The sequence below is a fragment of the Saccopteryx bilineata genome, chromosome 5 (genome assembly GCF_036850765.1).
Source record: "Saccopteryx bilineata isolate mSacBil1 chromosome 5, mSacBil1_pri_phased_curated, whole genome shotgun sequence".
NCBI classification, from domain to species: Eukaryota; Metazoa; Chordata; class Mammalia; order Chiroptera; family Emballonuridae; genus Saccopteryx; species Saccopteryx bilineata.
This window is the reverse complement of record NC_089494.1, coordinates 10,772,770-10,785,147: the sequence shown is the minus strand read 5'-3', so window position 1 is coordinate 10,785,147 and position 12,378 is coordinate 10,772,770. Positions and strand designations below refer to the sequence as shown.

At 45.4% G+C, this 12,378-nt stretch overlaps 1 protein-coding gene across 1 annotated transcript in view; it reads left to right on the top strand.

Moving 5' to 3' along the window:
* Positions 1-12,378, top strand: part of COL4A3 (collagen type IV alpha 3 chain) — a 133,982-nt gene that overhangs the window by 48,712 nt on the left and 72,892 nt on the right. Inside the window, exons 2-3 of the mRNA XM_066232826.1 lie at positions 9,369-9,425; positions 11,164-11,253. Coding sequence (XP_066088923.1) covers positions 9,369-9,425; positions 11,164-11,253 — 147 coding nt within the window. The remainder of the gene's footprint in view (positions 1-9,368; positions 9,426-11,163; positions 11,254-12,378) is intronic.

Genomic DNA, 12,378 nt, shown 5'->3' with positions numbered 1-12,378 from the left:
GCAAAGCAAATATTACTCAAGAGTGCAAATATAAATCATCTCAGAGAGCTCCAAAAGACGCTTAACATTTAAACCTGAATTTCACCGGCTTTACATTCTACATTTGGTTGTTTTTGCCAACTTGTAGCTTTGATTCTAGAATACAGAATTAATAAAAGAAAAGCCACTCCTCTTGGCCTTTTGTATTCTTACAAAACAGACGGCACCACTGAGCACACTTCCCCATCTTTCGATCTGAAATAAGATAGCAGGGGATGAAACCACCGTCCTCTGACCATTACTTCTTTTAATTCATTTATTTATTTTATTTTTAAATTTATTTTATTTAATTAATTGTGTTTACATAGATTCTAGGAATATATCCCAAGGACACCATATCATCAAGTGAAAAGAAGAAATGCACCCCCATGTTTATGGCAGCATTGTTCACAATAGCGAAGATCTAGAAACAGCCCAAGTGTCCGTCAGTGGACGAGTGGATTAAAAAGCGGTGGTACATATATACAATGGAATACTATGGGGCCATGAAAAAGAAGGAAATATTACCTTTTGCAACAATATGGAAGGACCTGGAAACTATATATTATGTTGAGTGAAATAAGCCAGGCAGAGAAAGAAAAATAGCATATGACCTCACTCATCTGACCATTACTTCTGTCTGCTCCTTGCCTTTCCCACTTCCTCGGCTGTCCGGCTCACGCAGTTACGCTGCTCTTAGTGTCAGTCCTGTTTATACTATGCACTCTGGCAGCTGGTGGATTTGCCCCCCCAGGTCTAATACTAAGGACTCTGGTTAATTCACCAGCGGATTTCTCATTTATCTGCTCCTAAGATTGTTTTTTTTCTTGGCATTAGTAACCTAGAGGAGAAAAAAAAAATCATCAATCATCAAAATGTCTAAAATAGCCAAGTGTGTGTTTTTCCAGAGACATCGCTTACTCTCTCCCATCTACTTGGGTATGACGTGTCACTCCAGCTGTCATCCTCATATGTATGTGCTGATGTCTCTATGATCTGTGCTCAGGGCCAGGAAGCATCATACTGTATTTGGCATTTTGCCCAGTTTCATTGTTAACCCTTTGTTGCTTTAGTGATAGCCATATAGCTTACATAGCTGTATGAATAGCACCTACCACCTACTTGATGCCTTTTGCACCATGTCGTCTATCTTTTCTTATGGTTGACATTTATTGAGCATCTACTATTTGTAATTGTAACCCCGATGCTATCTGGGCGTATCCTGTCCTTTGAAGTTTAAAACTAGTTGAAATTGTTTGAATGCTGTCTCAGATCTATGGGATGGATTAGCATAATCGTCCAACTTCTGCTCACGATTTCTGCAGATTCCTTGGGGGGGAGCCTGCATTTTCTCGGGAGCTTGTCCTTCTGATTTCCTCTACTTGCTAAAGACTGACTCTCCCCAACATTTCCATTTCCACAAGTATTCTTCCCCGCCTGGACCAGAGCAGGACAGAGTGCAGCTAGCTCCATTTCCCCAGAATGAGGCCATTTTATAGAACAAATTGAACTGAAGACTCAGAGACAACATCGGGGACTTCTGCCATGTTTTTAAGGTGCTATTTCCTCCTCTGGGTGGTGAATGAAAGGGTATTTGTTCTGTTACTATTTATATTTATACCTTTCCATGTATATGGACAGCCACCCCCAAAGGCCCGGTAAGTCATGTGACACAGATAAGGAAACAGTCCCTCTTCACCCCCCCCCCCCGCCTCTATAAGCTGTTCTCTTTACTAGGAACATAGAGATGAGTAAAATGTGGCTTCCTCCTAGAAGCTTTGTCAAGTGATGGAGAAAATAGCATGCGTAAACAAATCATTACAATGCAATTAGACAGGTGTTATAAGAGCACTTGTGCACTAAACAGATGAGAAAGCAGCTAACCACCTGGAGGACGTAGGAAAGTGGTCTTCCAGGAGGAGGTAACCTCTGAACTGCTCCAGGGTAGGGAGAACGTAGCTAAGCTGAGTAAGGAATGAGAAGTGGGCATTCATGCCGCAGAGGGCCGTGTGGAAAAGCATAGGAATGCGAGAGAGCTCGGGGTGGCCAGGGCCTCTGAGGCCGGTGAATAGTAGGGACCAGAACACAGGAAGCCTCTTACATCAGGCTGATGAGTCTAGACTTGACACTGCTGGCCAGGGGAGAATGAACAAGTGATTTTAATCAAGAAAGTGACATAATGGGGAATTTATGTAGGATTGATAATGAATCCCAACTATCTTCTATTTTAAAAAGTTAGTTCTATTTTCTTATTTCATAAATACCACAGAGGTTAGCATAAGAGTCTCCTAGATGAGTTTTAGTTCCTGATTAATGCTTGCTATACCAAGGGGCATCCCAGCCTCTGAGCTGCTTGTTTCAAAGGCAGATTCTGGGCCCTCCGCCCCACTCTCTGCAGCTGGGCTCCAGGTCATTGATAGGTCCTAAAAGTGGGAACTTCCATTTCCATAAAACCATAGAGGGAGGTTTGTCTTAATCACAATTTGATTTGAGCTGGTATCATCCAAGAAGTGTGTCAATCACCACAAATGCAACAAAAGAATCCCAGACATTTATATCATAGACTTTTATTAACAGCAAATTCAGGGTATCAGATTGCCTTATCCTTTATAGAGAGTTTTATTCATGATTCCCTGGCATAGGGTCAGCCCCGTTCAGTACGAATTGAACAGCATCCACTGTGCTCCACTTCTAGGGAGAAGGCAGTTCCATGGTGGTGACCAGCGCCAGCCAGGACTTGAGCCAGAGTCCAAGTCAGCCATCAGTGTTCTTCTTTGCTAAGGCGACTGCCCCGCCACAGAACTCCCAGGTTACTGGGCCCTGGCTGTCCAGTCTGCAGAGCTCTGAGCAGGAGAGCTAATAGACAGCGTGGCCTATACTTTTAGAGCATGCTGTCTCTCCCAACTGCAGTCAGCTCATGTGCGTGAGACAGGGGTCGGGGAACCTATGGCTCGCGAGCCAGATGTGGCTCTTTTGGTGGCTGCATCTGGCTCACCGACAAATCTTTAATAAAAAAAAAAATAACATTAAAAATATAAAACATTCTCATGTATTACAATCCATTCATTTCCTACCGCTCATGTTCATGGTTGCAGGTAGCTGAAGCCAATCACAGCTGTCCTCCGGGACAACACCAAATTTTTATTGGATAATGCGTAAGGTACACAGGTCATTGTATGGCTCTCACAGAATTACATTTTTTAAAAAATATTTTATTTATTGATGTTTTAGAGAGAGAGGAGTGAGAGAGACAGAGAGAGAAGGGGGAGGAGCAGGAAGCATCAACTCCCATATATGTGCCTTGACCAGGCAAGCCCAAGGTTTCGAACCAGCGACCTCAGTGTTCCAGGTCGACGCTTTATCCCACTGCGCCACCACAAGTCAGGCTCTCACAGAATTACATTTTAAAATATGTGGCGTTCATGGCTCTCTCAGCCAAAAAGTTTCCCGACCCCTTGTGTAAGGGAAAAGAAGACGTTCTAGGCTGCAGATAAAATCTGGAGAACCTCGGAATCAGTATAAGGTAGTATAAGGGCCCTGCAGTCTGTGTACTCTCTGACTTACAACAACAAAGGAGCGTGGAGCCCGGGGGACCTCAGACAACCTCCAGGGTGCACCTTTGTCTGCAAAGAATTGCCAGCCTAAGGATTTTTTTCCATCAGCTGCCTGAATCATTTTCTTTAAAATTTTCCTCTGTTTATTCTTACTGTACTTTTTTTCTATCAGGAAGTCAGCTCTAAATTGGTAGTTTTCCAAGCTGGAGGAAAACATTGCTTCGGATGGACTTAGCTTGAGAAAATAATAAATTGTAGGACTTTAAAGGTAAAGTAAGAGGAAATTTTTCTGCATTTGAGATGAACTTTCATTTTTAGTGTTCCGGGTGAACTTTATTTCCCATTGTTCATTTTTAGTGAAGTAAAATAGACAGTAAAAAAATAAAAATAAAATACTAAAAAAATAATAAAATACTTGCACTGTTGAAGACTTAGAACAAAAGCTTTTGTAAAAAGTTCTTGTTACAAAATTTGAGTCCCTCCCTCGCAACTATTTGAACACACAAACCCCATTCCTAGCTCACAGACGATAAAACAGTGTGCGGGCTCCTGGCTTACCCCGCTGATTTCATAACGACAGGGCCATTTTATCTCTGGGACTTGACAGCATATCATCGGGGCACAGTGACAGAGGGAGACCCCTGACGCCTCGGTGGCCCACAGAGCCAGTCAGTGACAAAATACAGCAGGGCGGGTGAGAATGTGGCTCTGGGCAAACGGCCCGGGTTCAGACCCCCTCCCCCCCCGCCGCGTTGCGTCCCTTCCTGCCCCGAGCCTGAGCCTGTCGAGATCCCAGGTTGCTGATCTGTAAAATGGGTCTAATGACAGTCCCCACTCCCAGAACTGCTACCAGGTGTAGAAGAGATCACACACAGGCGGACAGCCCCGGCCGTGTCTTAGACAGTCAGCGCTCCGAGGGGGTTGATGACCGACATCATTCTGGTGCGTTCCTGCCACCCAAGTGCGCCCCCTCTACGGCCTCATGGTGGGATCCTGAGGAGTCTCTGGGTCTTACACGAGTGGGGCAGGCCTCTCAGTCCTCCTGGCCCCCCAAATCTTCTAAGGTTATATTCTTCTAATAAAGAAATAAGGACTGGGAGTTTAGGGTTAGAAATACCCCTCGCTGTATTATGTAAGATGGGCCAAACTTCCTTAACGTGTTGTTTGTTCCCAAACGCCACAGAGACCTCTGGCTGCCGCTTTCTTTGTCAGCACCAGTGATCCGTGCGTTCGCTGCCACCCAGAAAATCAGAAACGGGTGGCTGGTTCGGATGTCTAGACGGGCGGTGCTCTGTGGACAGGGGTTGAAAGATAGGAAGTGGCAGTTGCAGTGAGATTTCTGTGATATCCGAGGGTGGTGACAGCGGCTCTGCGTGGAGAAGAGGGGCCACCTCAGAGCAGCGCACAGAGGGCGCCCTGCTTTAGCGCGGGGCACGTTGCCAAGGCTCGGGGGCAGTGCTGAAGGCGGGCACGGATGGAGGGCCCTGAGAAGCACTGCCCATGGGGTCCGTCTGGCACAGCTGCCCGCACTGGGTCAGCTCTTCTTTGCACACACAAAAACTTTTGCCTCTGGCTATTGGCTGGGCAGAGTCAATAATTATACTGCAAAATCAACAGACCTGCTCAGTAGAGTGTTAACTGGCTTTGACTGTTGCCAACTTCCCCTTATGCTAACCCCGGCTGGTCTAGGCTGGGCAGGGCAGGGCAGGGCCGGGCTGGGCTGGGCAGGGCTAGGGGAGGAGAGAGTGGACCCAAGGCAGGAGAGTGCACATCAACTGGGCACAGGCTGTTCTGAGAGTAGAGAGAGGAAATGCCCAAAATTATTCGGAAATTATTTCCTGGCCTATTAATGAACAAGAAGACGTGCGTGTGCATAATTAGACCTTTTATTAGTTTTAGGTATAAAAAGATAATTTACCGTCTACCAGTGCTATATATAAAGAATTGTGAGACACAGTTCCTACTTACCGTCTAGTAAACACAATAAAGCTCTCAACTCATGAGCATTTAATAGCAATATTAAGTCAATAAGTTAGTTACAGCCCACATGATTGGTGACCCAGGAGAACAGAAGTAAGGGGAGGAAAGAGTTTTTCTCGGCCCTTTTAGGGTCCCTGGCTGGCCTGAAAATTAAAATGACAAAAGTCAGACTAACAGGAGAAAAGCACATACATTTTGTTAAATTTTCATGTGGGCCTGAAGCCTTCACAAGAGAACGGAGACTCGAGAGGTGGCCAGAGAGGGAAGCTTGGAGATCTCAGGGACAAAGGTAAACGTGGGCAGAGCTGACAGGACAGAGAGGTTCGGGCTGTGGCCAGTCAGTGGTAAAGACGGAACAGGGCAGAGCAAGGCTCATGGGCAGGTTCTTCCGGTGCCTTCTCTGGGTCAAGATCTGTCTCCTGTAACAGGGGAATTGATTTCCTGCCCTGAGGCAGAAAAGGAGAAGCTTTTCCTCAATTTACTTCTTAATTACTTTCAGCTCGAAATCATATTTATGTGTTTGGGGCATATTTGGGGATGATGTATTCTGACTTCCTTCACAGGCTTCAGTATAAGCATCTTATGTACTTGTCTAAGGACTTGACCAGTGTTAACCCATTTGACCCCACTTTACAGAGGTGCAGACTGAGGCACTGGGAATCACTTACAGTCACACTGGTGACTGGGATGAGCTAGGATCGAGGCCCAGGAAGTCCACCCTTAACCTCTCTGTCAGAGTAACCTGGTACAGAAGGCAACATGTAGGTGACACATGGGCCAGCCATGAGCAGGGCAGGAGTTGATACCAAGAGATAAGTGCAAGAGACAACGAGCCAGCGTTCCCGGCAGTGCCTGCTGTCCTTGTAAGATATATTTGATTGGCACTTTTCATTCATAAGCATCGCATATCGTTGGGGGTCTCAAACCACTATTTTATTAAGCAAATGAATAGTGATGTACTATTCATAGACATGTGATATTTGGTTAATTGAATAATATATTTAATATACTCTAGGAATACTGTTCATATCTGTAGTGAAGGCACTGTAGTTTAACCCAAATATTTCTGTCTCACTTACCATTGACCTTAGAATCAGGACCAGTTCTTTGGCGCTAGGCAACGCACTTCCGGAGGAAATATCTGGGAAAATCGTGGCTAGTCCAGCCGGGTTGAAGAAAGGCTCAGACAGTAGCGGCACGTAGGATATTGCTGCAAAATATAGACGGGTGGCCCCTGTTGTGGAGGCTGTGACCCCACGCAGGGCACTCACTGCAGACCCTGGGACAGCGCCTCAAACCCTCCTCCCAAAACCCACACGAGGGAGAGCGCAACACCTTCCTTTTCAGATGAGGTAACTTGGAAGGATGAAGGGATCTGTCCAAAGCTCTAGTAGCTGGAAATCTGGGAATAGATCCTACCTAGACTTCGCCTGAAGCCGGTGATGTCTAGGTTTCTAAACCTTTTCAAATTTTCTACTGTGTATACAGTTTATTTTGCATTCTAAGTGAGGTTGTTGTAAAAAAAATAATAAAATGAATGTGGCTGTTAAAAGAATGATTGTCACAAGTGTAACGGTTTAACATGCGAAAATGCTAAAACATCACGTACCCTTGGGTTACTTCCAGATGCGTTCGTGGTTAGCAGGCGGAGAAAAGCCATAAAAACATTATTAAGAGCTTTCTGTTCGCGACAAATGATTTATTTCATGAAGGTATATGGAAATTAAGGGGTGCTTTATTGTTTGAAGAGGAAACATCATAAAAATGTTGCTTAAGAAGTATCCATTAGTTATGCCTTCTTAATGTGGTCATACTGGCTTTTAATGAATTTAGCACTTGAATAGTAATTAATGGGTCCCATGCCATTAATATATTCATGGTGCTTCACACATGGGCCCAAAAGAGTGGATCAAAGGGAAGGAAAATGAAAATATGGCCATTCTGTTGTTTGGTTCAATAACCTATTTGAGTTACTGAATTATTAAAACACATTTGCAAGTTCAAATTTTTATTTTAGGGAAACAGCCTAACTCAGAGAAATTATTATCTTGAGCCTGAAGCTACTGTCATCATTTCCATAAACACTGAAGTGAAGCCTTATTTCACCTGGCCCTGCGCCCGGCACTCTGCAGTATCACCTGGGCCACTCTGGTCCTGTGCCCACCTCCCTGCGGGCTCACACAGGCCACACTGACATCCAGGGCCTGCCAGACACCCTGAGTATGATTTTGTATTTTTATTATTATTGACTTTAGAGAGAGAAGAAGAGAAAGAAACATCAACTTACTGTTCCACTTACTTACGCATTCATTGGTGATTCCTGTATGTGCCCTGAACAGGGATGGACCCTACAGACCGGGCACATCAGGCAGAGGCTCTAACCAACTGAGCTATGCAGCCAGGACTATCGTTTTTATCATTCGGTCAGGTGGTGCATCCACATGTCAGCAAATCTGTTACATACTCCGAAGTCCTAGTCATTTCGGTTGTGCAGATGTATAGAGATGCCACGCCTTGCCGGTTTAACTAAAAATTAAAGCCGGAACGGTCTGGGGGCAGTTCTGCTAACCCGGGCATAGAAGCACAGGCTGGGAGCGGGCTCTGGAGTCCTGCCAACAGGGCTGAGCCCCACACTCAACCTCTGGGTGCCACTGGGTGCATCCTCAGGAGTCTTGGAACGGTGACCACAGTCGCTGAGACCAGATCTCGGGTATTGATTATAGGTGAAAGCATTGATTGAGACCAAACCTCTGGTATGAAATGAAAGGTTTGCTAAAAATTCAAGAGCTTTTCATTTTCTAAAGTTCCCAAGGGACCTTGTATAAGGCTGAAGACCTTATTTAAAAACTAGTAACCTGAAGTTAGTGGTTGCCTCGATGGTGATTTCTTAGGGTTCGGAATGATGTGGTACTTGCATGAGAATACTCTCTTATTCGGGCAGGAAGGTGCAGGTAAAGGTACTCCTGGGCGTGAAGTGACATGGTGTCTGCAGTCTATTCTGGAACGGTTTGGCAAAAAGTGTGTGTGTGTGTGTGTGTGTGTGTGTGTGTGTGTCTAGAGAAAGAGGAAGGAAGGGGTGGTGGGACATGTTAACAGTTTGTAAAACTAAATGAGAAGATATGTAAGGTTCACTGTACTGTATTCAACTCTCCTGAAAGTGTAAAATTTTTTCCAAGAAGTATTTTAATATCTAAGAAACTAAACGCACACTAGTCCCGTGTTCACTTGTTTTTCTCTTCCTTGCCCAGCATCTGGGCACCTTGAGTGCGAGACTCAGGCTCCCCTTGCTGAGACCCGGCTGCCTCCGCCAGATCCCGTGAGGGAGCAGCAAGCCGGTCCCTCCGCTCTCGGGACAGCCCCCACCAGGTCCTCACGCTTCCGGAAACAAAAGCCAAGAACAGTCTTGTCTTCAGGAAGCTTTTGTTTTTCAGTCCATAACAAAAGCATCCCCCTAAAGTTTGGAGGACGCCAAGCCCGGCTCTCTTGTTGGCATGAGAGGGGGAGAAGGTAGCACAAACGAAAAGCCAGCGGGGAAATTGGTGTCTTGGATGATCTAATGTTCAGACAACTTTGGAGAATTGGCTCTGTGCTAATACAATACTAATGATGGACACCCATCGGACAGTTCTTATGGAATAGCTCCTGCTCTATCTACTCGATGGCTGTTGACACTGTGCCATAGTCCCACACGGCTCCTGAGGTAATAATATTAGTGTTCAGCGCTCCAGGAAGAGAAAATTCTGTTGGCTGCTGCCGGGTCAGTTGGGACTCATTAAGCTGTTTTGACACAAACCCCTTTCTCATTCCCCCTCCTAGGGCTGCATCTGTAAGGACAAGGGCCAGTGCTTCTGCCATGGGACCAAAGGGGAGAAGGTAAAAATGAAATCTTCATTCTGCTTCTTTTCTCTACGGAGCTCGTCCAGGAATTCACACTCTTCGATTATTAGGAGAGGAAAGATTAGCAGTAGGTTTTTCCATTCCCCACATCCAATGTTGAAGTAATTGTACATAAACAATAACCTGGAAACCTTCGAGGAAGCTTCAGATAACTTGTAAACACTGGCAGGTATTTTAATTCTCTTAGCCAGTAAAGAAAAAATGGCAAGTTAGCGAAAAAGAAAGTTTATGTATACCTTATTTACAGTGTTGCTAAACACGAGAGAATAACTGGAAATAGCTTGATTCGCTCATTCACTCACTTGGACATAAACTTGGAAACCCGCAAATTTTAAATCCGGCAGCATTGGTGCAGGCGCGCCCCCTAGTGGAAGAATCCAGCAATCTCACTGAGGTAAAAATTTAGCAGAGGGAAGGGCGACTCCATTGCAGAATTCAAGAAAAAAAAAAAGGAATGCTGTGAAATCTCATTAATTCGCTCCATTAACTTGCAATTTGTGATAATTAAGAGAAAGGCAGAACTAAAGTTTTGTCTTTGTATACAAAAACCCTTTCCACAGCTACACTAATGACTTACTTAATATTGAAAGGTGATGGCTTAAACATATTTTCAAAAGAACATATTTTAAGCTCTTTAGATAAAATAATTTAGATATAATTTATATTCTAATAAAATAGTAATTATTACAGTCATTTTAAATTATTTTAAACTTCATGTGTAGTTTGATTTAGGATTTTTTTTTCATAAGCTATTAATGTAGCATCAATATATTCAGAGTCATGTTGGGAAGCTATGATTCAATCTTACATTCAAGACACTCTGTTGGAGCCCTGCTGTGTGCAGGATGCTATTGTAAGATGTGTGAAGGGACTTGAGTATTGAGAGAATTCTACCAAATTATTTTATTCATCTTTTTATTGGGTCTGTATAGACTGATTTGATCTCTCTCTCTCTCTCTTTTAAAATTTAATTAGCAATTGTATAGCTATATTGACCAAATCAACTGGTGGGCTTTACTTGTAAAGAATACTCCCAGGACCCACGTCCCTGGGAAGGTTCTCTGTTGGCAGAACCGTGTCACTGCTTGGGCCTCAGTCCCTTTCGCTCCCTTATCACTAGGGGCTTTCCCATCATAGCATCTGACTCTTTCTGAAGAACTATTTGGCTCACACAGGATATCGATGCCACCCCTTGCAATCCCTCCTTCATCTCCTACACAAATAGCAGATTGCATTGCTAACTCCTGTGTCATCAAGAAGGAACGAAAACCCACAGCCTGAGTGTTGTTCTTGTCGAGCTGCAGAGCAATTCCGCACACTCCCAGACACATTCCTGTGCCCGGCCCTCTCTCTCTCCCTCTCCCGAGGCACGCTCCACTGACCGCGGTCTTCCTAACTGGGTGTCCCCTGCGTTCCTAACTTTTCCCTTCACTCCCTGCTCTGTGGAGCTCTGCCGTGTGGGGGAAAGTGTTTACAGGTCAAGGACCAGGAGGTCCAAGCTTTACAGACAAATGCTAGCAGCTGACAGCTTATCAGTTACTGATGCACTCACAGCTGAGGGCTAATTCTATTTACATCTAAGGTGGCGGGGGGGGGGGGGGGGCATGCAAAACGTTATCCAGGCACAAAGATAAAAAGCACAATGGTCAAGGCTGTGTAGGTTGTTGAATGGTTTTTGTCCTGTGTGTTTCCTGTCTTGTTTTGGTTTTAATAGGGGGAGAAGGGTTTCCCTGGACCCCCTGGTTGTCCTGGCCAGAAGGGATTCCCAGGTCCAGAAGGCTTACCTGGACCACCGGGACCCAAGGTAAGTCAGCCTGTAAGGTGGAGGAATCCTGACCTTCTCTGTGCCTGCTCCGGGGCTGCTGAGGACGCGGAGAAACATCCGCATCTTAGCGGATTGGAGAGGCCATGGCAAATCCCTGTTCGCCCTCACACTTGTGTCCTGACCCGAGACCATCACAGACGATGGTTATCACCTTCCAGTCCCCGATTAGCTGCCTCTTCCTCCCCGTCTGCCCAGCTTCTGCCCTTGCGTGGGCCCCTTCCCGTCTTTTCTTCTCCACAGAGGGATAAGTTCTTTCCACCTTCCACTCAGAACCAACCCAACAGCCTGTATCCTGCTCACTGGATGACAAGTATAACCTTGTCACAGGAGCCATCTCCTTTGTCTTGGGACATTCCAACTTTCCTTTCGATGCTGGATTTTCTCTTTCAGTTCTTAATCATACCAATATTTCCCCGTGTTAAGATAAAATTTCCTCTAGACTAGACCTTTCGGGTCCTGTAACCAAAGGAATACCGTACTTTCCCTGTCTTTCCTTTTTCTGTCAAACTTCTCTTTAAAAAAAATAGCTAAGCGTGCCAGCTACAGTTCCTCTCCTCTTCACTCCTCCGCAGGTGATAATTTCCCTTCTGTGTCCCCACTCCTGACAACACTGCTGCAGAGGTCACCCGGGCCTTCCCGGTGACCAGTGCCTGTGGACACCTTGTGTCTTTACCTGGCCCGAACCCTTCTGCTCTATGTCCGAGATCACGGAGGGCATCACTCTCTTCCCCTGAGACCCAGTCTTTCTTTGTTTCTGCAATCCTTCTTGTTCTGACTCTCTTCATGTTTCCTGCTCTTCCTGTCTTTCTTGCGCTCCTCTTTCTCAGCTGATCCCTTAAACATCAGGGTCCCTAAGGTTCTGACCTGAGCCGACTGCCCTGCCTTCACACTGATCACACGTTTTTATCCTAAAGTCTGTGATCCGACAAAGGGCTTTGTTTAAATCAATGCCCTAGAGGATTTGCTAAAGAACTCATAACCGCTAGATTTGCTGATGTCTCTTTCCTGCTGTGGACACTGGCCAGCTGTAAGCCTGGGCTCTCACACACTCACACGCTCACCCCCCTGACTGCGGCCCTCCTGCGAGCTGTGAACTCATTATCA